The following is a 25763-nucleotide window of genomic DNA, read 5'->3' on the forward strand; positions in this document are numbered from 1 at the left end:
ATTCAAAGCATAAGATTAACAATAAAAATGCAATGTTTTTATCATAATATTTACAATATTGTTTTTTTCATACGTTTTAGTTCTCCGGTTTTTAAATTGATACAGTAATAATTGTTCAATTTGAAAGAGCAATCGGTTCGCTTCCTGTAAGGTACGTTTAAAAAATCGTGTATAAAATAAAATTGATTATAAATCTTACCGTACAAAAAATCAGGTTTTTAACGGATATCTCTGTGTGTAGTTAAACGATAAGTGAAAGAAAACTTATTAAAAATTAACAATCAAATTGCTAATTATTGGAAGGACATACGACTAATGATGCCACCCCTAAAATATAGAGCTAGTTAGATTTTAAATCTCAATGTAGTTTTTGGAGGTTTAGATTAGGACAATTTAGAACTAGTGGCCGTCGGACCAGGAAGCTGAGTTCCGTAGTTAATAAGAAGAGGAGCTTATTCTTGAGCTCGATTTCGAACACGGTTTTTCTTATTACTTACGCCAAATACGATCAGTGGGAGCAACATATTACTTTACTTCAAGTGGACAACAAATAACAGTTACGTTAATGTTTAGCTAAAACAAATTCATAGTAAGGTAAGTGTACCAATCATGGCATTATTATGTCATAAAGATACCGATTTTACTCCTGTAAAAATAAGTAATGGGTAAAATTTCAAACTTCTTGTTTCATGTTTTCTTGAAACCAAAAATGTGTAGAAAACGAGAGTATTTTTTATTTTGACTCAGTAATTCTTGAAATCGTAGGAATTTTCAATTAAAAATTGCATCTCAAGGTACTAATTATGGCTATAATGTTCCTAGCAATTCGCCTTAGCTGTACCAATTGTGGCTATAGGCCAAAATTCGTGGAAATTTACACCCAAAATTATTTTGTGACATTGTTTTAACTCAAATCTAGTAACAATAAATTCACTGCATCAGGGTGAGTATGTAAACACCATTAAATACGTAAAATGAATAGTTTCAAATATCCCTTTTTATCATTAGTTGTATTGATAGACACGCTTTATTAATCGCTCAATTGATGTGGCTGATCTTTCTAAAATTTTGCTTTCTTACACCTTTCTGATAACACCGTGCTTGGACACATTTCATATCACCTGACAATCCTTCATATCTCCTGTAAGCTATATCGAAGCCAGCTACCGTTTCAGCGCGATACACACGGGGGCACAAATCAGGTGGTCTGTTTAATTTTTTTTTTAATTAAAGGTCGTAGTCATTGTCTAACTATCCTCTGGACAAGACTAGCCCTAACTATCAATCAGGAAAGAACAAGAGCGGACATGGCAATAGGCAATTTAGACATGGCAATTTAATAATTGATTATTTTGCTGGAATAGATTCGATTTTATACCACTTTACAAGTAAATGATGCTTGAAACACATATTAACTCTTTAGATTGCGAAAAAAACAGCGAAAATTCGGACATGTTCACATGTAAACTACGCATCTCTGGTATAATGCGATATTTGGTACACCGATGTTCAATTATACCAATTATTGACACACGCAAAAAGGCACAATTTTGATGAAATCACGGTAAATTTTGATGTGAAGTCACTACGTAACTAATATTTTACATCAAAATGATAATTTAAAGAAAAAAAACTATGGTTAGTTACCTCATAATCCTACTCATCCTAATAATTTCCTACAGTGTTGCTCTTAGTCAAATGATAACAGATGCCAAACATCTTGGCAACACATTTTAAAAAGGTGATATTATACAAACGGAAGTGGCTAACAACGGAACTATAGAAGCACAAATGTGTTAAAATGTGCATATTTGAAATGAAAAATCCATCCGTGGTTTTAGAATGAAAATAGACTATTTTAGAGCGAGAATAGTGTTCATTATAGCCACAATTGGTACACTTACCCTACTTATTTTTATCCAATTTTATTAAAAAAAAAGCATATCAGCCTTAAATACAATTACAAACATTTTTTTTTTCAATGTGATTCGTTCGTTTGATTTCCATCGACGTGATACACCAGCACATCAGTAAAGTGCATATTTTTCGTAGCAAAATTGCTAAAGTTAATCTCACGATCAAACGGAAACCCGAATGGTAGTGCATCAATGTACTTCGAGCCCGACCCGGTGCCGCACGTGTACGTTGCATCAAAGGTCGAAAACTGTGGTACGTTTGGCGGGTAGTAAGGTGTGATGATGAAGAAGAAGCTCAACGGATACCCATTCGGTTGACCCTTGGGCAGCAGCAGCCGATCGGGCCAACCGCAGTGTACCTCTGACATGTCGAGCACGAACGGTTCCTCGCCCTTGTACGCTTTCATGATGCGCATGTACAGCTCGGAGTACGTCGTCCGGTCCCGAATGTCGTAGTAGAAGTCGCGCGTATTTCGCTTGATCTGATTATCACCCACCACCAGATCCACCATATACTGGTCCATTTCAACGAACAACTTCTTCATGTACTGGAGCTGGCTGAGGGAGTGCATCTTCGGTCCCATGTACATCCGCACCACACCCTTTCCGGCGTATTGGGAGCTAATGTTCAGCACGTAGCTGAACGGTTTATGGTTCAAGCGTTGCTTTCTCGCGTACACGCTAAAGTTCCACGTCGAATGCTCACCACCGTAGTTGAATCCAAGCCCATTGCTAATATCCACATCGAACGGTTCAAAGTAGGTGAACAGTTTCTCCACCGAAACGCCCTTTATCTCAACACCCTTGAACTGGAGCTCATCGACGGTGTACGGTGGTAGATAGCTTTTAAAGTCCGAGTAAAAACCCAACAGTCGCTGATAGAACTGATAGAACACGGGATCACGCATCGAAGTTTCGTAGTGCATTAGTACACCGGGCCAAACCTCGCTCGGCGACCCGTAGTAGTCTCCCTGGGCCAGTATCATCCGTGCCGACGTCTCGATCATCTTGTAGTAGTCCACATTCACACTATCAACGCTGCCGCTCACAAGATTGCCCACAATATCGATCGCTTCCGGTTGGCGTAAGCTGATCCGCTGTCCGTCGCGCGTTACCACATACCCAAGATCGATCGCTTGCCGTACGCGCTCCTCATACGCCTTCAGTCCATTCAGCTTGATCGGATCGTACGGGCGCCACAGGAAGTTGGCTTCACGTGAACGGAATGGAACACCGTTCCAGTAGCGTAGCATAGAGTAGTACCCGGTGCTGATCGGTGCCTCCCAGGTTAGCTCCTGAATCGGTCCCAAACCATTCGAGCTACGCTCAAGATAGTACCGTGCGAGCAGCTGCTGATACATGTACAGATACAGCTCGCCTCTGCGGTCATTCTTTAAGCCGAGCTTATCACCACCCAGGAATGGCGCGTAGTCCATCATGAAGTAATAGTAGTAGGAGTTCAAACCTACATCCTCCGTAAAGTAGGACAGCGATCCTTCGCCGTAAAACTGCGTTGCAAACCATGCGGTGTAGTTCGCCAGTGCAAGATTGTTGCGCTTGTTGGCGTAGAACCCGTAGTTCGGGTCAAGTGCGCGCTTATTCGTAGCGTCTTGGAACATATCGCCGTCGAAGAACAGGTGCGGATGAATTTCGTAAATGGCTGGCAGTACGATACCCTGCAGGTCTTTGCGGTGCAGCACGGAAAGGGTCAGTGCACTAAGGAACATACCCTCGTTGAGGTTGGCACGCGCCCAGACCACGTTCTTGTAGTACGTATCCCAGTCGATCGCATTCTCGAAAAATCGGTACAGCTGCACTGTCTCCTTAGCGTACCAGTAGTTGTAAATGGTGAAGATTTGTCCCTTTTTCAGCACGCCCTGCTCGTACGTCTGTATAAACTCAGCCACTTCGGTATAATTCTGAAATTGGATAACGAACATCTCGTTGACAATTCTGAAGGAGAAACGACTCCCTGTGAGATGAGCTACATACCGTATACTTGCTCGGATCCGTAACCCACCGTGACGTGTATGGAAGATATTCTTCGAACGCGATCGGTTGATGCAGATGGCGCAAAATCTCGAAGAAGAACTTTTGCTTCACTAGAAACTCTTTATCAGCTGTAGAGGTGAGTGAAAGGTTATGGAAGGAAATGTTTGCAATGATTCCCCCAACTCATATACTTACCATATTTGACCGGCAATCCGTCCACCTTGGCTTGCGTTATCGGTACATAGGTACCGTGGCAGAACGACAGCACGGTTCCAAGAACCACCAACCAGCAACCCGGCCGCTGCATTTCGTGTTCGATCGCAAAACTTCAACTGTGCACCTCACGGTACCGCGCACCCGGTTTTATAGATTTGGCCATCCACTCGGTTGATAACGTTGAAGGTGATGGCGATGATGAAAGTTTGGTTATATTTCGCGCCTTTCATTGGTATTGGTGGTGCACAATACGGATGAGATGTGCAAGGAGCAGTGCATGCTTGCTGATAAGAATATTTTTTCACGTCCATGCGGTTGCATAATATTTATATCAAGTGTACAGTTTTACAAGCTCCAGTTAATCTAGAGTGTTGGCGTAGGGCAGTTAGGTGAACCAAAATATAAATAAAAAACATTTTATTCTTTTTGCATGTGTTGCTTCACTTTCATATTTCTTGTTTTCTGTATATTCAATTCGTTTGGTATTCTACTGATAGGCGTGTGTTGTATTTAATTCATCATTACCCTTGTATTTTGCCGCCCTAATGATACATTCGCTAGCCACTTTAATCGTCAAACGTTCGACCGATACCGATTTGTGTCATTCCTCTATAGCAGGGGTCTCAAAAAGCAAAGTTAAAGATAAGAATAAATAGTTTTTTTTTTTAAATGAATTATGAATAATTTAGATATTTACTTTTGAATGACGAAAATCAGGATTCAATAAAGGAACACTCATTGTAAAGGAAATGTTAAAATGATCCTCAACAACATTATTTGTGAAGCAATGCGGTACGCGAACTCACAAGTTTGGATACCCCTGCTGTATAGCAAAGATAGAGTATCCGGATGTGAGGTACAATCATGTCTAGTAAACCTGTATAAAGCCAGCATGCTATTGCGTAGTACATTTACGCCAAGAAGAACAATGCTTTGATAAGCGCCATAAGGTATGCCACGTATCCGTATTCGATTACTAAAAAACGTTCGTCACTTGTGATCGTTCAATTGAAGGAAACCCTTGGTATAGAAAGAGAATATAGAGAATAGAAAGCTATTCATCAAAATTAACTAAGGAGAAACTAGGGTTTTCTGCCTTAAAAAATAACACGACTGTCAACCGGAAGATTAAAAACCACTAGAAGTCTGTTATATATTGAATTACTACTAGTACGATAGGAAACTATATTAGTATGAGTTAGCAAGAAACAGTACGCACTCACATTACCACTCTATTGTTAAAATTAGCATAAAAGGGGCTCAATCCTCATTTCGGGATCATTCTCCGACAGTACGTGAAATAAAGCACAGTGAAACATAACATAGTCGATGCTCGATCAAGATTCTGCATAAAAACATCAAGATCTCGTAAACACACATGAAGTATCGGAGCAAATTGATTAAAAGCAAAGGAAATTATCCCCAAATTGTAGGGAATAAGGATTTATTCGAAGTAAAACAGTCGTCAAACGCTGTTTTATCACTTGTGAGCAACTGCTGCTAGTATATCTGTAAAATGTATAAACTTTGTCAATGCCAACCGAAAAAATATCATATGACTCAATAATCTAACCAAAATTAAATTCACTATTCTAGTTTTCATAACTGTTCATAGACTGAGCCAACTCACAGTCGTTTTTTCGTTGTACTGTTTGAAAGTAAAAACAAAATTATAATAATTTATTTATTTTAATATTTTACTAAATATTCACATAGTATTATTATTTACATCGTCTCTCGCAAGTGCATCTTCAATGACAGTACGAGAGAAAAAAATCGAATTCGGAAAATCGTCCTTCTAACTACAACGACACACAAAATTGTCAAACAAACGTTGTGTACACTCTGCGTATTCTCAATAAGTGTCAGCAATATGACAAAAATATGGCAACAGTTTCAATCACACCGTCCGAGAATTTGAATCGTTGCCCAGAGTTGGTATTCATTTGTTTATCAATTTTTTTCTTCAAGTTTTAATTTTCCTTCAACGACAAATACTATGCATTTCGAATTACAACTATACAGCGCCTACCATAACTATATGAACAGTCATTTTTCGCGATTTGCGACAAATCCGAAGAAGAAAGATAAAAACAGTGAATGTGTGAATTGTGCAAAACACTATTTCACATATTTGTATATTTTCAAAGTTTAAGGACCATTACCACATGACTCATAACAAAAAAACGATTTCGACTACAAAACACGTATACAAAAAAAGATCTAAAAAACATTTCGATTCTACTAATACATCGTTGCTGTGGTTTTTGTGTCGCATTGGTTTAACCGGATCAGTGTTCATTGTTCATTAAATTGGTAAGGTTCTCATGGCAATTTAAAAATATTTCTTTAAAATGTTTTAACAAATTTTGGTATACATATTCAAAATTATTTACTTATTTTATTTAAATTCATATTACAGGGTTTTCCAAGTCACTTTCGAATGTAAACATTGTTATTCATCGCGTGCGTAACATCGCAAGATGATAATCCACATCAATTTGACATTTCATTTCCATTACAATAATTTTTATTTTCTCCAACAAGATTTTCAACACGACTCAAGCTGGATTGAGTTTGACGTGTTGTTTGTTATGTGTTGAAAATCATGAGTTGAAACTGAAATTTCATTTTGCAGCAAATAAACCTGTGGAAATACATCTTGGATGCGGTGAATAACAATGTTTACATTTGAAACTGACTTGGAAAACTCCGTATTACGACTTTGACCGTATTTTCATTTTCGAAATGATTATAAACTGCGAAAAAAGTTTTTTTATATCTTAAAAAAATCATTCTGATAATTATAATTTTAAACCTCATAAAACCTTTAAAAAAGTTATAAAATCACTTTTTAAAATTGTGATAAAATGTATTTCTGTAAAATCTTCCTAAAACATGTCATTTCCATTTTTACGATTTTTAAATGCATTAGTTAGTATAATGAATCCATTTTTCGAAGTGTCTTTATAGTTGTGGCATGACCCTAAATTAGTTTATGGTAAGTCATGTAATGGCCGGTCTGGTGGTACAGTCGTCAACTCGTACGACTCAACAACATCCCCGTCATGGGTTCAAGTCCCGAATAGACCGTGCCCCCAGACATAGGACTGACTATCCTGCTATGGTAACAATAAGTCACTGAAAGCCAAGCTCACTCCTCTAGTGGGTGCAGGCAAGCCTTGATCGACAGCGGTTGTTGTGCCAAAAAAAAGTCATTTAATAATTGTCCTTAAACTTTGAAAAATATACAAAAATGTAAAATAGTATTTAACACAATTCCTACTTTTACTGTTATTGTCCATCTCTTCAGGATTTTCCAAAAATCATGAAAAATGACTGTCCATATAGTTATGGTAGGCGCTGTACCATTTGAGTATTGAATGTCGCGTACATGCGTGAGATAACTATTCAGCTGACTAAACACAGACGTTTTATACAACCAGATTAACTCGACGCAGTGTTCAACGCAGAATATAGAAATATTCATAATCTTCATTTAACTTTGATTCATTTACGCATTCATTTACTTTGATTCATTTACGCATTTACGCATTTACGCACATTTTAATCAATTAATTTTCACAATATTCACAATATTAATTGCATATGCTGAAATAAACAGTTACACATTATTGAACATTATTTGTTTAGATCTAATTGAAAGATAAGCTAATAAAGTAGCTTTCTATCAATTTTTTGCGCAAAATTTTAAAACCAAAAAAGATACATAATTCAGCAACCCTACTACCCCCAATTGATATTCCATATCGCTCATCAAAAGAGAAAATTTCAGACCATATGAATTGGGTCGTAAGCAAAACAATCGCTTTAAACGAATCGAGAATATTCATAGAGACAAGATGCAAAGAAAAATCTGTTTCTCCAATTCGAACGAAACACTTGTTTGATTTACATTAACAACTGTTACCGACAAACAATCCACAGTCTACGCTTTACCGTAGCTGGTGCCTTAAATCCTCTTGTGCCATAAATACGTAGGAAAATGTAGAAGTTTGCCGTAAGTGTCTCCAAATTAAGATGCAATCAGTGATGGTGATCGTCAGGACTGTGTTTTTGGCATTGTGCTTTACGAATGTGCTTGCTAGTGACCGTCTCGTAGTGAACAAAACTGTAGAAAGAAATGGAAAATCGAACAAAATTACACACCAGTCCAAGGCTGGTTTGGGGCGCATTGTTAATGGAAAGAATGCAAATATAGCATCGTACCCCTACATAGTGCGTTTGCGTGTGAATAGCGCGGGTGTTTGTGGTGCTAGTATTATAACATACACGCATGTTTTTACTGCTGCTCACTGTCTGTACAAGAATCAGAACTCTGCCTCGGTAAGAAAATGGTCGTCCATGAGCATATCTGCTTGTTACGCCTGATGTCTCCTGATATATTCACAGATCACGTTGTACGGAGGAAGTACGTCGCAGACTAGTGGTGGTGTCGTGTTTTTCGCTAGCAAAGTCATAATCCATCCGTACTACAACCCAGAAACACATGATAATGATGCGGGTATAGTTCAAATCAAAAATTCCTTCCAAGGATACAAAAATATTGCTCCAATTGCTCTCCAAGATGCGGAAGTTCCTAGTAACACTACCTGCTACGCGGCAGGATGGGGTTATAACAACTATGACCGAAAAACCTCTCCAGACAATCTGCAATATGCCACTCTGCAAGTAATTTCACCGCAGCAATGCTCAGCAGCATGGAGTAGCTATGCTACACCACAGTAAGTACCAAAAACGGGTAATTTTTCGATTTATTCATTTTTTTCTACTTAAACGTGTTTTTCTTATTAATACAGATTTATTTGTGCCCAGCAAAACAATAATGGTGATGTATGCAACGGTGATAGTGGAGGACCATTCGTTTGTAACGACAAGCTAACGGGTGCCACCTCGTATGGTGGTGTAGCTTGCCGTGGCAAGTTACCTTCTGCGTTTACGAAAGTTTTTGCTCCAGCCATTCGCGAATTCATTCGTAGCATTGCGGGAATTTAAATTATAGTCTGCTCCCGAGTGACGCGGTTTGTGCGTTCCCGAGGAATCCGCGTAGCTCGAATATCAGCGTAAGTCAAATTTCGTGGTTTTCGGGCAAAATACAATTGATAACTCGGTAATTTTTATTTAATTTAGTATTTTCATACACTTTATCACTAATTTGATATGATTCCTGCCGAACATTCTGATAATTTTCTCTTTTAAGTGGATTGAATTTATTAACAAAAATGCAGTTTATACTGCATTGGACAGCTCTTGAAGTAAATTTTATTGATTTGACGTTTAATCTGTCAAATTTTGAAAACCGCGTATTTCCGAATCCGCGTAAGTCGAGAATCGCGTTACTCGGCAACAGACTCTATAGTGAAATGTTAACGAGTATGTCAATTGAAAATAGTCTTAAAAGACGAACATTTTCAATAAAACTCACCAGAGATTTGTTCTACTTATGCTGCTTCACTTGAAAGCCTAGCCCCTCCAAAGTCAATCCATTTTTTCGCAAGGTTTTTGAGTTGACCACTTGGACCGCCGGCCTAAAATCGTAGTTTTTTGAGTGAGCACGTAGCGCATGGAAAGAAAGCGATGACAGCGTCAATTATTCGTGCTACTGTTATCACTCTTTTGTTTCATTGCAATAAGCGGCGTAGCACATGTCGTTATCGTTCTTTCTTTTCTCCTTCATTCGTGCTAGAGAGAATCGTTTAACTTAAGATAAAAAGCTGAGCGGTGAGCAGAAGCCGTCTTAAAGTAATAAGAGCACACTAAGAAAGTAATGAAACATTCTCATACAAATAGCCGATACGTAAATACTCAAACTGACAAAGAAATACAAAATAATAAAATTAGTCTATACACATGGACATGGACACTGTCCAAATCTGACAAAACCCTCTTAGCCGCGTTCGAGAGGAAGATGCTCAGAAGGATACTTGGCCCCGTATTCTTGGCTCGTCATTATAGCGGCTCCACACGAAGGACAATGGAGGAGCCGCTATAATGACGAGCTATACGAGATGTACGGCGCCCTCACTCCCGTGCAGCGTATCAAGCTCGCCAGGCTCCGGTGGGCTGGCCATGTTGTACGCATGGAAACGGACGACCCAGCCCGTGAAGACTTTAGGCCATCCGCAAGGACAGAGGAGGCGTGATAGGCCCAAATTGAGGTGGCAAGATGGCGTGGAAGCGTCCGCCATTAAGGTCGGGATAACGGACTGGCAGACGAAGGCGCGAGACCGTGAGCGGTTTCAGACACTCCTGAGGCAGGCCAAGACCGCAAAGCGGTTGTAGCGCCGGATAAGTAAGTAAGTATACACATAAAGACGATATATATGGTCTACGATATTAAGTTCTTAAACATATAATTTGAAAGATATGTTAACTAATGGCAAGTAAATGACATGTCCGAGGTGAACGTTATTTTTTTAGTTTGGGTGCAATATTTGAACAGCAATGACAACCAATAAATGACTAGTTTTATTGTTATTTTGTTACGCTACAAAAAATGTTAAGAGTATCAGCGATATAAAAATGATTAAAAACTATTTTCAATATAAATTATGCTTTCAAACAAACAATAAAATCAATTCATTTAATCTCACCGTTTACATGTGTACCAAATATCAAAGTACAGTATATATATTACAGTATTTATCAAATAAATAATAAATGCATATTGTTATCTTTCAATCTTTTTGTAACAATCTACGTTTCGCGATAAAAACGCATTGCCATCAAATTAATCTATTCCAAAGCTACATTAATGCACGATACATATAAAGCATCGGTGGTTCAGTGGTAGAATGCTCGCCTGCCACGCGGGCGGCCCGGGTTCGATTCCCGGCCGATGCATCAATATATGTTTTTTTTATGATAAAGGTGGTTGTATCAAATCCCTAATTTAAAATGTTATTTTATATAACACCAACACATGGTCGATTCCGTAATACGACTGATACATATATGTGGTTCGCATCCAAACTGGGCCAATAAAGGAAATTATTTCCATGCTAGAACTAGCAACTAGAATGATTGTAAAATACAACAGCTTTCTTAAGATTACTTTTTTCCTCAAATACCCGAACTTCTATCCTAAAAAAGAATTTGTAGTTTTGGGCATGCGAATCTTGCTTTCGTTTGCACCACAGATGTGCATACTGAATAAGAGTGGGCGAATTACTTGAATCATGTAAGTAAATATCACGAACCAAATCACCACGATGTGATTCTATGAAACGTCTAGCGTTTCAATATATTTTATTTCATTTCATTTCATTTATTTAGTCCAATATCCGCCATCAAGGCTAAATAAAACAGACTTAAGACTTATTAAACACTAACAAATAAACAAATTCATTCATGAAAAACTAAATCTAACTAAACTAGTCTTCACCTAGCATAACATAAAAGAGAGAAAACACAGGTAGAGCGTAGAGACTATCATAAACTTAGTGAAAAAGAGAATAAATGAAAACTAAGAAGAAGAATTGAAGAGAATTAGAAAAAAACGGTTACGGAAAGAGTTAAGAGAGGAGTCGAAATCAAAGAGATAGTAAAAGTGGTTAAATAACCTGAAACAGGATAGAAGAGGATCAGTATAAAAGAGGAAAGTATAAAGAGTATGACATGTTTCAATTGACAGAGGATCACGTGGTCGAAGAGAACGAGAGGGAACATACATACATTCTCAAGAACTGTCAGCCACTCGATCGAATTCGGGGACGATCGTAGCGATTGTCAAAATGACATAAAATTGGTTTCATTGGTAGTTTTTTTAACATTTTGCAATATTGTACGCATAAATAAGCAAGATACTCATTACATAAATTAGAGCAACCGTTGTATCTAGGCAACAGCAACAATCGTTCCTCTTCGATCGAGTTTGGGAAAGTGGTCGTGTATCTGTCCCTGCCTTAGTTAAAGAATGTATCGCAAAATATGTACTACATACTTCCGTGTTTCTTAAGCCTTGCTTGTGATGAAGATCATTGCTAAAAATGATCTCAATTTTAAGCACGTGCTCGTGCATCAAGCCTGTGCTTGGATAGATAATTGGATGCGGAATTTCCCTAACATACCTCTGGGACCCGAGTATAAGACGACAGGAATAAATCGTTTAACACTATGGCCAAAACAGGCTGAGTACACCCTGCTGACGACAAAACACATGTTAAAGCTGCAAAATGTGTGTCGATCCACATGCCCTGATCGAGAACAACTACAACCAGTTCATACGATAATTTTCATTTTCGATCTGTTTTTGTGTCAATTATTGATTAAACGTAAAGCGATCTATTCACTTGCATAAATTCTTAATTACATGTTTACAGTGTGCTGACATTAATCATGCTTATTCTATTCTGATTTAATTCGAATCGGAAGAATGATTCGCAAAGTGCAATTTTCCATAAAGTGGTACACGAGCTATGGCCAAATTAAAACAAAAACATGATCAAATCTTGATTAGACTCTCATTTCTCATCATTGCTTAAATAATGAATAAAATAATACTCGCTTTTTATCACTGTTACATATTACAAGCGCAAGCAAGAGTGATGACTGTTAAACATATGCATTTGTGTAATTGCTATTCAGCTGAGTAAATACAGAACATTCACACAATTTGCCTTAAGGTTCTGCAGTCTTCACCTCATTACACAAACATTACGTTTAGGAGAAAACCATTTTCCAAACAATCTACATGCTTAGTTTAAGAAGCAGATCCATATCAGCATAATGCTTACTATACTTGGATTATTCAATACCTACAACATCAACCAAATAAATAATACTATTCTTTACATGGGAGATGTAGAGACAAGTTGCAAAATATCTGTTTCTCGGTATGGAACAACACTTGTTTGATATACATTAACAACTGCCATACAAGAAAAACAGGTTACGCTTTGCAAAAGCTGGCCATCCTTTTGTGCTTCAAATAGGAGGGAAGAGATTCACCATACCTGTCACAGTAAAAAGATGCAGTCAGTGATAGCGATCGTTGGTACTGTGTGTTTGGCCTCATGCTTCAGCAATGTGCTTGCAAGTGACCGTAATGTGGAGAATAAAACTATAGAAGGAAATGGAAAATTGCTTTCAACTTCAAGCCAGTTGGAGGCTCATTCAGGACGCATTATTAATGGGAAATATGGCAATATCGCAACATTTCCCTACATAGTGCGAATGCGTGTGAATAACGTTGGTATTTGTGGTGCTAGTATTATAACATACACTCATGTATTCACCGCTGCTCACTGTCTGTACGACAATCAGGATCCTGCCTCGGTAAGAAGACGATCCATGTGCAGTCGTGTTCATAGCTGCTAATGACGATGTATTCAATGTATTCACACTACAGATCACGTTGTACGGAGGCAGTGCATCGCAGACCAGTGGTGGTATCGTGTTTTTCGCTTGCAAAGTCATAATCCATCCACACTACGACCCCGAAACGCAGGATTACGATGCGGGGATAGTTCAAATAAAGAAGTCTTTTCATGGATACAAAAACATTGCTCCAATTGCTCTTCAAAATGCAGAAGTTTCTAGCAATACTTCCTGCTACGTGATTGGTTGGGGGTTGACTAATTATGATGTAAAAATTACTCCAGACATTATGCAGTACGCAATTCTGAAAGTAATTTCCCCGCTGCAATGTTCAGTCGCATGGTCAAGTTATGCTACTCCGCAGTAAGTACGAGTTTTGTGGATCTCTTGATGTATTGCTACATTTTTCCTTTTTCCTTACAGATTTATTTGTGCTAAACATACCGTTAACGAAGATGTATGCAACGGTGATAGTGGAGGTCCATTTGTCTGTAACGGCAAACTAACAGGTGCCACCTCCTATAGTGGTCAAGGCTGCCGGAGCAAAATGCCATCAGCGTTTGTTAAAGTTACCGCTCCAGCCATTCGTGAATTTATTCGTACCAATGTTGGTATTTAAGTTTGAATAAACTGTAATCGTATAACAGAAAATTTGTACACTGATTTTTTTATAAGACTGATAACACCATTTTAATAAGACTGATAACACCACAACCGCTGTCTGTCAAGGCCTGCCTGAACCCACTAGTGAAGTGAGCTTGACTTTCAGTGACTTATTTCATTTCATTTCATTTCATTTATTTAATACAATATCCGCCATCAAGGCTAAATATAATAGACTTAAAACTAATTTAATACTAACAAATAAACAAAATAATTCATGAAAAACTAAGCCTAACTAACCTAGTCTTGACCTAGCAAAAAAGAAAAGAAAAAAAACAAGAGTAGAGCGTAGAGACTATCATAAACTTAACAAAAAAAAAAGAAAGTAATAGAAAATTAAGGAGAATAATTAAAGGGAATTAGAAGAAAAAATACGGTTGCGGAAAGAATTAAGAGAGGAGTCGAAATCAAAGAGATAGTAAAAGTGGTTAAACAACCTGAAACAGGACAGAAGAGGGTCATTGAAAGTATTGTTACCATAGCAGGATACAGTCCTTCGTATGGGGGCACGGTTTATTCGGGGCTTGAACCCATGACGGGCATGTTGTTACGTCGAACGAGTTGACGACTGTACCACCAGACCGGTCGGAAAACTAGTTTCTGAAAAAATTATTTAGGTTTGGTGTAAAATTATTCACTTGGGTTTCAGGTAAATTTTCCCACGAACTTAAAAATAAACGTCTCATGTAGAACTATAGTATGTAGTCAGCAAAAAATAAAATATGAACAAAAAGGAGATTTCAAAATTATACACGCACTCATGCATACACAATACCACCACCCAAAATATTGTCAATGCCATAATATCACAAATTAAAATTAATTTAAAAAAACACTCAACCTACTTGAATTTGATTATTACACTTTTTTGGTTTCAGCGTCAATGTCATACACCACAGACATTAAAAATGTCGCATTGTGTTATTATTTCTATGCTACTTCATGGATTCTTTAACTTACTGTGGATTGAATGAGTAGCTGGATGGGTGAGGCTACTAGGACGGCATGGTAGACGTGTGGGCTACGATAAACCATTAATATCATATTATTGATTATGATCAGTTATGATTTATTTATGATGATCAGTTATTATTCAAATTGACTCCAAAGTTAATGAAACGCACCTGTAGCGATTTCTTTGCTCCGATTTATTAGATTAAAAAAAGCCTTCTAAAGACAAAATCCCGCTACTTCCGTGGTTCTTCCAAGCAAATTAACATGATGGATTTGGCCTTCTTAGTACAGTGTATATTCTTTAAAAAGCACGATTTGGGCATATTTATTTAAAACGCACAATTTATGTTTGTCTTCTTCGTACTACTACGAGCCAGATTAATCTGTTTGAGCCAGATACTGAGCCAGATTAATCTTTCTCAAAACGAACATGCTGGTTCGATTTCTTCCCCGTTTATCGACAGTATCAACCCACAATACGTGTGTTCACATATTAAATCAAATGATTTAATTGCTCAATTTGTATGTCCAGATTTAAAGAACAATTCCGTTCATCTATGTTCTCCATCGTATTGAGTACAACACATAAAATACCCGAAACAAATTATGGTCTTTCTAATGGTAAAATCTCCCGTGTACTGATAATCCTTCTCCCTTTTCCATTTCCGTAACATTCTCCTTTATCATACCTTTCCTTCCTAGCTCCTACAATAACTTTTGGTAAACCAACAAGGCAAACAAATATGTCATGAATGAATGATTGAAGGAAAGAAAGAATGAATGAATCAATGAATCATCTTCCTTTTAATCAAGAAGGAAATTTTATTAAAGCAAATACGAAGCGCTCAAAGCAATGATACTTTGTTAAAATCCGTGAGAATTAGTAAATTCCTTCTTGACCACGCCCTCCATTCATCTCTTTGCATTATCGATGAACAAATCTATTGACGCGATGAACATAAATTATGCTCATATGGTTAGGTTTTTATTGAACTTTCCTGTAGTGGTTTTGATACAGCGAAATATTACATATTCTCGCTATCGATCGGAGTTGCTCGCTGTCTAAAAGTATGCCGTAGTAATGTAAGTAATTAAACCGGTCGATTATATTTATTAAAGGATAGTGTTTGGAGCATGAAGCAACATATTAACAGATACTTATGTCAAGTTGGCTGGTAGGCGTTGCGGGCACGTTGCGTGGTAGATTCATGGCAGTTTATCAGTGAAAGGCATGCAAGTATGTATTCACAAAAAAACTGAATTGTTCTGAAACAAATATTTGCAATAAAAAGAGCGAAGATATACCCCAGCTGCGCAGATATGATAGTGTTTGTTAATGTTGATTTGAATGGTATACTACTCATCCAAGAATTGTTAGTAACGTTGGTTTTGCTGAGCTTTGTGAAATCACGTTATTGTAGAAATCACAGCGAATTTATTGTAGCTAGCAGAGTGTAAATCCGTTTTATTCGTACTTAAATTCCTGCAGTGTTACGAATAAATTCGCGAATGGCTGGAGCAGTAACTTTAGCAAATGCAGACGGCAATCTGCCCCGGCAACCTATACCACCGTAAGAGGTTGCACCCGTTAGCTTGCCGTTACAAACGAATGGTCCTCCACTATCGCCTTTGCATACATCACCGTTATTGTTTTGCTGGGCACAAATAACTCTGTAAAGAAAGAACATGTTTGTAGCATCGCAGCAAGAGATTCACTGAGTCCACATTTGCTACTTACTGTGGTGTGGCATAACTACCCCATGCAGCTGAGCATTGCTGCTGTGTAATTACTTGCAGAGTGGCATATTGCAGATTGTCAGGAGTGGTTCTTCTGTCATAGTTATTCAACCCCCAGCCTGCCGCGTAGCATGTAGTATCACTAGGAACTTCTGCATCTTGGAGAGCAATCGGAGCAATATTGTCGTATCCTTGGAAGGAAGTTTTTATTTCCACTATTGCCGCATCATAATCATGTGTTTCTGGGTTGTAGTATGGATGGATAACGATTTTGCTGGCCTGAAACACGACCCCACCTCTGGTCTGTGTTGTACTGCCTCCATATAGTGTGATCTGCCAAGAATTAATGTTTCAGGGTCAGCAACAAATGAAGACACTTTTCAAAGAATCACCCCAGTTCTTACCTTGGTAGCATTCTGATTCTTATACAGGCAATGAGCAGCAGTAAAGACGTGCTTGAGCGTTATAATACTTGCACCACAAGCACCAAAGTTATTCACTCGCAGGTGTACTATGTAGGGAAACGATGCAATATCGCCGTTCTTCCCATTAACAATGCGTCCAGAATAGAATGATTTGATGCCCTTGGGCTGATGTGAAGTTGCGGTCACTTTTCTATTCTCTTTCCTGTCTTTACCCTCCACGTCGCTGGCAAACACATTGGTAAGGCACAACGCCAAAAACACAGCACCTATTACTAGTGACACTGACTTCATCTTGATACTGTAGCTGTTATGGCTAATATCTTCTCTCATATTTAAAGCACAACAGCTTTGGCAAAATGTGTAGATTCTAGACTTTTTTGTTTGTAACAGCTGTTGACGAAAGCCAAACAAGTGTTGTTCCGCATTGGAGGAACAGATTTCCTGTTTGTTGCTTTTAAATTTCTTTTCACAACAGAATAGCGATATTTATGATTATTTATACGTATACTGAAACTCTTTTATGTAATGCAGGTAACGGTTATACACAGTGCACACTGTCATAATCAGTACTACTATCTAGAAAGCGTTCGTAGTGTAGAGATAACAAATATACAAAAAAAGACTTATTTAATACCTTCTTGACCCCTGTTGGTTATTTTTTATATGCATTGTGAGAGAAATAATATTCCGCTTAGTAATAAAACTGCATGTAGAATGAAACACTGCAACAAGCTCTTCTCAAGAGTGTTCACTGTATTTACTCAGCTGATCAGTCTCAAAACGCGTGTCCCCGACATACGTCAATCGAACCTTGTAAAAACACTTGTTTCACATCAAAATTGTATTTCCTGTACTATATAAATTACAGAAAATCCAATTTTATACATGTTTTTGATCATGATAGTACAGTAAATATTATACTTTTTTTCAAGTTATGTTTAGCTATAAGGAAATTCAACCGAAGTTTCATCCGTTGTTGATACTGCCACAAGAAAGAATGTGTTTTATTTTATTTAAATAATTAGATCCCCAAGGAACCGCACGGTTGAAAATTTGTTTTCTTTGTCAATTTTAATAGTAGTAGTCAATCCTGCGGCTATCTTAAGCTCTGTAATTTTTATTATTGTTGTTCCTTTTTTTTGGAAGTTTTATTGCATGAATGAAATGTCGTGCTTATAAAGCAAAAATCTGTAAAGCAAAAAAAACGAGAATAAAAGATATAAAAAATCTTGGTTTCGGGGGGTTTAAGCATCCCGACACCAAAGCGAGAAAAGTGGTCATGTATGGACACAAGACTTGGACCATTCGAGCAGAGGATGCAAACACTCTAGGCGTTGAGCGACGCATCCTTCGGACTACTTTATCGTAGCGAAAAATGTACCAAAAAAATTGTTGATTTATTTTGCTTTTTATATCAATGATGAACAGAGGGTGATGAACAAATTTCATCAAACACCTTAAATAAGGGTACTCCGAAGACATACACCATCCAGCAACTAAAGAATGCATTGAAATCTTGCGTTATGCTATTACTCGCTCCATGCTGATTAGGCACTTCACGAAAGCCAATACCTTGCCACGACTTGGACAACTTTAATAAACAAACAGAAGATAATATGACATCGTTCAGGAACAGATGAGAGTTTCTATGGAATTACAAAGTTTGCAGTGTATACGATTTCTGTTTACTCTCTAAAATAACATTAATTTGACAATCGTTGCATTTTGAGGTGTTTCATTTTTGCTGTAAAATAGCATTATGCTGGAACGAAGAAAGGTATGCGACGCCAATTTACAAATTTTTTTTAATAGTGAAATCATTATTATTTACAATTTTACAAAGTATTGTGTGCTATAATCAGCAAATACAAGTAAAAAAACGGTTGTCAAAATGTTACGAGACAAGATTGTTTCCTTACTTCTTGTATTGTATTGTATTGTTTATTGTATTAAGTGATTGGCCAAACAAGCGGCCTTATCACTGAATTAAAACTAGAACTTAAATAACTAGCACAAAGAGCAGGTTAAACGCAGTGTGCAATGACAATACGGATCAACAGAATCTTGTAGGTTGCTGCCAGTCAAATAACATGTAACGCTGATTAAATTTACGGGCCATCGCAGTCATTGGGTCGTTCTCGCTGTATGCACGTCTTGTAAGGTTAGTTTTTATTAGTCTGTAGTTACGGAACACTCTAGGAGGGACATTTATGTTGACTCTAGACAGTAGTTCTGGCGAATCTATCTCACCGACAATAAGCTTGGATAAAAACGTACATTGGGCATTATCACGTCTTCTAGCAAGTGTGTCCAGACCAAACAACAAACAACGAATATGATATGATGAACGAGGTGTTACATTACGAGTGAAGTGTAGGACAATGCGAGTAACTCTCTTTTGGACGGCTTCTATCCTATTGGACCAAACACTAGAGAACGGACACCAAACTGTAGAACTAAACTCGAGGATAGAACGAACATAGGACTTATACAGAGTTAACAGGCAGTGTGGGTCATTGAGCTCTCTCGAATGTCGACGAATAAATCCTAGCATTTTGTTAGCTTTGTCTAAAATATCACAGTAATGTTGTCGGAAATCTAGTTTGCGATCCAGGGTGACTCCTAAATCCTTGACCGTATTGCATCGCGGAAGTTGTGTCCCTGATATGCTATAGTTATACCTTATCAGACTAGCTATTCTAAAGAACGACATTGATGACACTTATCAACAGAAATTAGCAGGTCGTTATTGATACACCAGTCAGAGAAAACATCAATCGATCTTTACAGAGAAAGAGAGTCGGAAGTGTTCCGTACGACACGAAACAGCCTAACATCATCCGCATGAAGCAGACAATCAGCTTCCGTAATGGCCAGTGTGACGTCGTTAATAAAAAGCGAGAACAGCAGTGGTCCCAAGTTGATTATACAGAAACCGGAAAATAGTGTGATAAACAGCGCGATTTTCAAGAAAATATACTGAGCGATATGCGAAAGCGACTTTTACGTTAAACGTCAAACGTCTTCTTCTTCTTGGTGGAGCATGAGTTCGGCATCCTGATGACATGCCCCAGCCATCGTATCCTACCACCCTTCTCCACCGTCAGAATGATCCGATTGCCGTATAGCTCGGCAAGCTCGTTGTTCATCCTTCTCCTCCACGCTTCATGCTCCAACAGACCGCCAAAGATAGTTGGGAGGATGCGTCGCTCAAACACGCCTAGAGTCAAACACGCCTCTGCTCGAATGGTCCAAGACTTGTGTCCATACAGAACCACCGGAAAAATCAATGTTATTTATTTGTTATTGTCATAATTCAACAGACCACATGTAGTCCCTTTGGAGTCCCTTGCTAATACAGTGCCATATTCAACTAACTATAAAACATTTTGGATTATTTTTTTCTTTAATTTTATAGAGACTTTGAACGGATTGGCATCTTTTCTTTGCCTCTTTTAATAATTTAATTAATTATATACTTAAAATCTAACATTCTTCTTTGCAAGCCAAGTTACCTTATACCGGGTAGTCTCGGTTAAATTAAAGCTATTATCAGTTGATTTTATTAAAAAAGTGTATGTTAAAAATGTGGTTTTGGCTAGAGTTCTTTATAAAACTTTATAATATGAAGGAATTTTAAAGGTTTACGCTGGCTGTCGTTGTTTGGTGAGAGGATGATGTCGATGCTGTGGTCCAATTTGCAGGTGATGCGTTCCGCAGTGAATCCATGGCATTCGGTTAAGATGTGACGGACGGTGATGTCGACGCCACAGAAACTGCATAGTGGTGGGCTGGATTTTTGCAATAAAAAGGTGCGGATGAGCCGGGTGTGTCCTATCCGAAGTCGTGATAGGATTCTCTGGTCTTGGTGTGATGGATGGTGTTTCCATGGTGGTGTTGTGGTCTTGATATTTCTTAGGAAAGAGCGGCCGCTGCTAACCCAATAACCATTTCAGCTATTGGCGATGATGGTTTTGCTAAGGCGATAGAAATCACGGAGTGGAAGAGTATTATGGCAGCAGGCCCGGTTTTTACGTCCTGCGTTGGCTACTCGATCGGCTATTTCGTTTCCCTATTTCGTGTGGTCAGGAATCCAACATAATGTGGCTTGGACCTAATGAACCCCCCCGGGCCCCTCTACCGAATACTTTGCGTTAAAATCGCCACTGTTGCTAATACCGGTTTTGCCCAAGCATTCCAACCTGTCCAACGTGTTTCAGCGTCACCCGATCGATAATTTCTGAACAAAGGAACATAAATTTACATAATTTGGTGTTGAAAACCACAGATGAGTTGGATAAAAAGATGACCTTGGTGCTGTAGAAGAGACGAAATAACTTGTAAGCCATGTTTTGTTACTATGATCGCTATGATCATTGGCCGAGTCAACTTATGTAGAAAAAAAACAGTATGGTAGCACAAAGCAACTCAGCATCGGTCATCAAGTAAACCGTTCTAAAGCATCCAACGATATAATGAATCTGAGATATCAGGAATGTTTGATTGTATATTGATAATGCGTCTATGAGGAACCGTCGAAACGGTTCGACTGAAACAACGAATTGGATCGAAGATCGCTTTTACATAATTGATTTTTGATGAGGTTTGTAGCAACGTATTATTTCGGTGGAACGAATGAACAATGCTTATGGGACACAATAATATTTCTTAAGATTATACAGTTTTAGATAATTGATATTGATAGAAAGGAAAATAACTTTTGTGCAAAGTAAAATAAATTTTATATAATTATAAATATAATATAAGTCAAATTAAATAGCAGAGTTAAAATCAAATAGGAAATAAACTCACAAAATATATTTCAGGGGTGAAAAGCAAAATAACCTTGCTGATACCTTTTTGTATAAAACCAATGATACCTTCTTGTTTATCTCTTTGTTCTCTCTTTTATTCAAGATTCGCTATTCCGTGGTAAGTTTCTTTGTTCAATGCAAGAAATAAGCGGGAACGTCCTTTCTATCTACGTATATTATCCAAAATCCATAGCAAATATTTACTGATGGCTTTGTACTGTTCCGGAACTTCGCAGTAACCAATACCCACCTGTAAACCGTAAAGTAAGTATCGATCAGACTTTTGATCTATTGCCTGTATCGCCGATCCAGGCTGATAATCATTGCATTGAGGTGATCGGGAACGATTGTTCAAATTCCGAGCGCAAATAATTCTACTGTCCATCTGGTCCGACCCTCTGAATTCATGGTAAGATTCTTGGTATTCGGCCCAGCACTGCTTGGTATGTACTACGTCCAACAGAGCTCGTTGTAGGAATGTCGAGTCAGTTCCACTCTCCTTCCAGCCCGTCATGATGTAGCGGTTGTACAAACGGTCGCGCTGCTCTGGAGTCACCGGGAGACAGATTGCCTCAATGTTTTCTCGTCCGCCAATATCAGCAGGAACGGCCAGCCGAACTAGCGCTAGATCATCTTTGCGGATAATTTGACTCACGTAAACCGTCTGCACTGCGGGTACACAACTCCTATCTTCGTCTATGCAATCCTTTGTTCGGCTCGTATCGTAATCGCCGAGTGTCACGATGACTTCCTCCCCGGCTCTATAGTAGTAGTGCATAATGCATGTTAATTTAAATTTAACATAAATTTTAGTACCTCTGCATAACACTTTTACTCACGTTATTTGCCAACAATTGCCTGCGAGAACGTAGTTTCGATTCAGCAACACTCCATTGCAAGGGACGTACTCTGTTGTGGTCGGATTTGCCAGTATCGCCATCCAAGGATATTGGTTTAAGATGGGTTTGCGATTCTCATCTAACTCCTCCATATGCTCATTCCGTCCACAGCTCCCTTGGTTGATAAGTCGTATGTTGGGGTGTCTAAGTATCGGATCATCAATACCACTGATTGGTGTATTATCGTACACCCAATCGATGTACTGTGATGCGTCAGTAAATCCGATATATTGTTTTAAATTGCACACTCCAGAATAATCGTTTGTATTGCTAAATGAAACCACTCCCTTGAGATACCAACGATTTTGAAAGTGGAAAAACATTCCACCACCGCTGTCTCCATTGCAAACACCAGTTCCTGTAAGTGAAGAATGCAAGCAAATGTTAGCATCTGTTCTACGCTCACAGCCCCACAAAATGTCTTACCATTTTTGTATCCTGCACAGAATGCTTTCGACTGTATGAATTTTCCAAAAAACGCTCGATCACTCGCCAAACACGTCCACGAATCGACCACCGGCATGCGTGCTTCATTCAGGGTCGTGCCTATCGTATTATCTTCCGAAAGTCCCCATCCAACTACCGTACCCGGTTGGTTGTAAAACCACGGTAAGACAACCCCATCGTCCCGCTTCCATAGGCACACTGGTTGAATGTAATCATTGAAGATTATTGGAATTTTCACCCGCAGAATGGCGATATCGTTCTCGAACGTTGTTGGACGATATCCCTCATGCACTATTGCCTCGATCACATCGACCTCTTCGGCATACTCCTCCTCATTGTTCATAAGATTAAACCGGCCCAACCTTAGCTGCATATTGTCAGCCGGAATTTTTCGACGGCTGGTTGCAAGCGTGACGCAGTGTGCAGCCGTCACCACCATATATCGGTGCACAATGCTTCCACCACATGCATACTCAAACCCAGCACTATTGATGCCCCGATGATAGAGCGCCACATGCCACGGCCAGTCGCCCGGTTGCGTAGAATATCCACCCTTCACTAGCCCTTTACGTTTGACCATCCGTTCCCCACACTCGTTATCATTATAATCGTTGATGTGTAGCTCGTCCTGTGCAAAACTGTAACGCACATTATGTAGTAACAGTATAGAAAATAAACCAGCAAAACAAACATGCCACGGTCCCGTGCCGTGGACCATGATGTGATCTTCTCGGACGCACGTTCCAGTTCGTACTGCCAGTTCCATTCGATCAGCAGTTTGGTTGTCGGTTTAATATTTAGTAGGTTAAGAACCTCGGGGAAATCCTACATTAACTTTCGGTGTTGATTCTTAAATAAGGGTAAATCGTAAAGAGTCTTACAAACAAAAAACGCTAACATTTTTATTTTTCAAGGCATTTTACATTTGCTTAGGTTCAAATATTGTGTAGCTGAAAATGTGCACAGACTCAGATAATTAATTATTACAAGGTGTACTTCGAGATGTCGGAATGTACGTCAAGAGAACAGGAACAGATACTTTTCGTGCAACCTATTCAAGTTCTTCACCTGTAGCTTCTTCAGAAACTGATGCTCTGTTTTGTTTGAAACCATCTCAATTTCCTAGAGAGTGCTAAACAGGTTTGGGTACATCTTTTACACAAAGGGTTTTTGGCACGATGAACAGCAGCGACCTTGAACCTTTTCTGTGCTGTGTGTGCGTGGTGGCACAGTGCTACTTGATCCATCACTACGATAGGACGTTACGCCAAATAGAAGGTCTAGGTCTACATAATCATAAGGTCTCTATCAGCTGAACGGGGTGCATAACCATTTAAATCATTATTTGGACCTGCTGCTCTCCAACTCTGCTGCAGCTGCTTGTTGTTCTGTGTATCCTGCTTCGTCACTGCTCCTGCCCCAGGATGCCCATCATCCTGCTCTAGAAATTGCGTTACCGTCTTCTTTATTTAGGGCTAGTAGGGTTAGGAATGAATTGCCTTCTGCTCCTAATTCATTGAGTGTTCGTTATAATTTTCGTCTTACAGACTATCGTAAACTTAATTCTATTCTATCTCGTGCCGACTGGTCTTTTTTTTTATCAATGTACATCGGTCGACGAGGCTGTCCAATCGTTTAATGCTTTGTTAACCTCTGCACTCCTTTCATGTACACCTATTTTTCGTTCCCCTCCTAATCCTCCCTGGTCCAATCGTACTCTTCGCAACCTGAAAAAGGATAGAATGAAATATCTTAGGAGGTATCGTCTGAACCGATCTGCATTCAACTTTCGTTTATTTAAGTACGCTGCCTCTGCGCATCGACTATACAACAGGGCTCGTTTTGAGGCCTATTCGAGTAGACTGCAATCGCGTTTCCGTTCTGATCCAGCATCCTTCTGGCAATTTGTTAGGATTCGAAGAGGGTGCAATACGTTACCTAATGAAATGGTACTTGATTCTCGAACTGCCTCTACGCCTGTTGAGATCTGTGAGCTATTCTCTGCACATTTTTCCCAAATGTTTGAGCCACCGGTTAGTGACCCTAACCTTATTGAGGGTGGGCTACTCTACACGCCTGAGAACTTAATTAATCTCTCCGATATTTCGGTTAGCTCTGAAACAGTTGTACAGGTCTTATTTGGGTTGAAACGTTCTTTTACTCCTGGTCCAGATGGCATTCCTGCCTCTGTTTTAATAAACTGTAAGGACGTGCTTGCTCCACATCTTGCTAAAATTTTCAACCTTTCACTTTCTCTTGGGGTTTTTCCTGCTCTTTGGAAATCCTGTTGGCTTTTTCCGGTACACAAAAAGGGATGCCGTAGCATTGTTTCTAATTATCGTGGGATAACCCAAACTTGCG

At 38.8% G+C, this 25763-nt stretch overlaps 3 protein-coding genes and 1 non-coding gene across 4 annotated transcripts; 2 read left to right on the top strand and 2 right to left on the bottom strand.

Moving 5' to 3' along the window:
- Positions 1 to 1909: 1909 nt before the first annotated feature.
- Positions 1910 to 4256, bottom strand: LOC120903155 (hexamerin-1.1-like). Its single transcript, XM_040312404.1, has 3 exons — positions 4104 to 4256; positions 3909 to 4036; positions 1910 to 3835 (listed from the first exon to the last, which is right to left on the bottom strand). The coding sequence occupies exons 1-3, from the start codon at positions 4213 to 4215 to the stop codon at positions 1979 to 1981; spliced, it is 2097 nt and encodes a 698-aa protein (XP_040168338.1). The 5' UTR covers positions 4216 to 4256; the 3' UTR covers positions 1910 to 1978.
- A 3203-nt stretch (positions 4257 to 7459) lies between these two features.
- On the top strand, positions 7460 to 9140 carry LOC120901135 (anionic trypsin-1-like). The gene is made up of 3 exons (XM_040308844.1): positions 7460 to 7480; positions 8538 to 8869; positions 8945 to 9140. Exons 1-3 carry the CDS (start codon positions 7460 to 7462, stop codon positions 9138 to 9140), a joined length of 549 nt encoding a protein of 182 aa, XP_040164778.1.
- A 1777-nt stretch (positions 9141 to 10917) lies between these two features.
- On the top strand, positions 10918 to 10988 carry Trnag-gcc. The gene has a single exon. It is a non-coding gene; the product is annotated as a tRNA-Gly (tRNA).
- A 5064-nt stretch (positions 10989 to 16052) lies between these two features.
- On the bottom strand, positions 16053 to 24153 carry LOC120901136 (transmembrane protease serine 9-like). Its single transcript, XM_040308845.1, has 6 exons — positions 23382 to 24153; positions 22896 to 23313; positions 22228 to 22817; positions 17222 to 17562; positions 16819 to 17150; positions 16053 to 16751 (listed from the first exon to the last, which is right to left on the bottom strand). The coding sequence occupies exons 1-6, from the start codon at positions 24118 to 24120 to the stop codon at positions 16556 to 16558; spliced, it is 2616 nt and encodes an 871-aa protein (XP_040164779.1). The 5' UTR covers positions 24121 to 24153; the 3' UTR covers positions 16053 to 16555.
- Between the last annotated feature and the right edge of the window lie 1610 nt (positions 24154 to 25763).

This window comes from Anopheles arabiensis, chromosome 3 (assembly GCF_016920715.1).
Source record: "Anopheles arabiensis isolate DONGOLA chromosome 3, AaraD3, whole genome shotgun sequence".
In the NCBI taxonomy this organism is placed as follows: Eukaryota; Metazoa; Arthropoda; class Insecta; order Diptera; family Culicidae; genus Anopheles; species Anopheles arabiensis.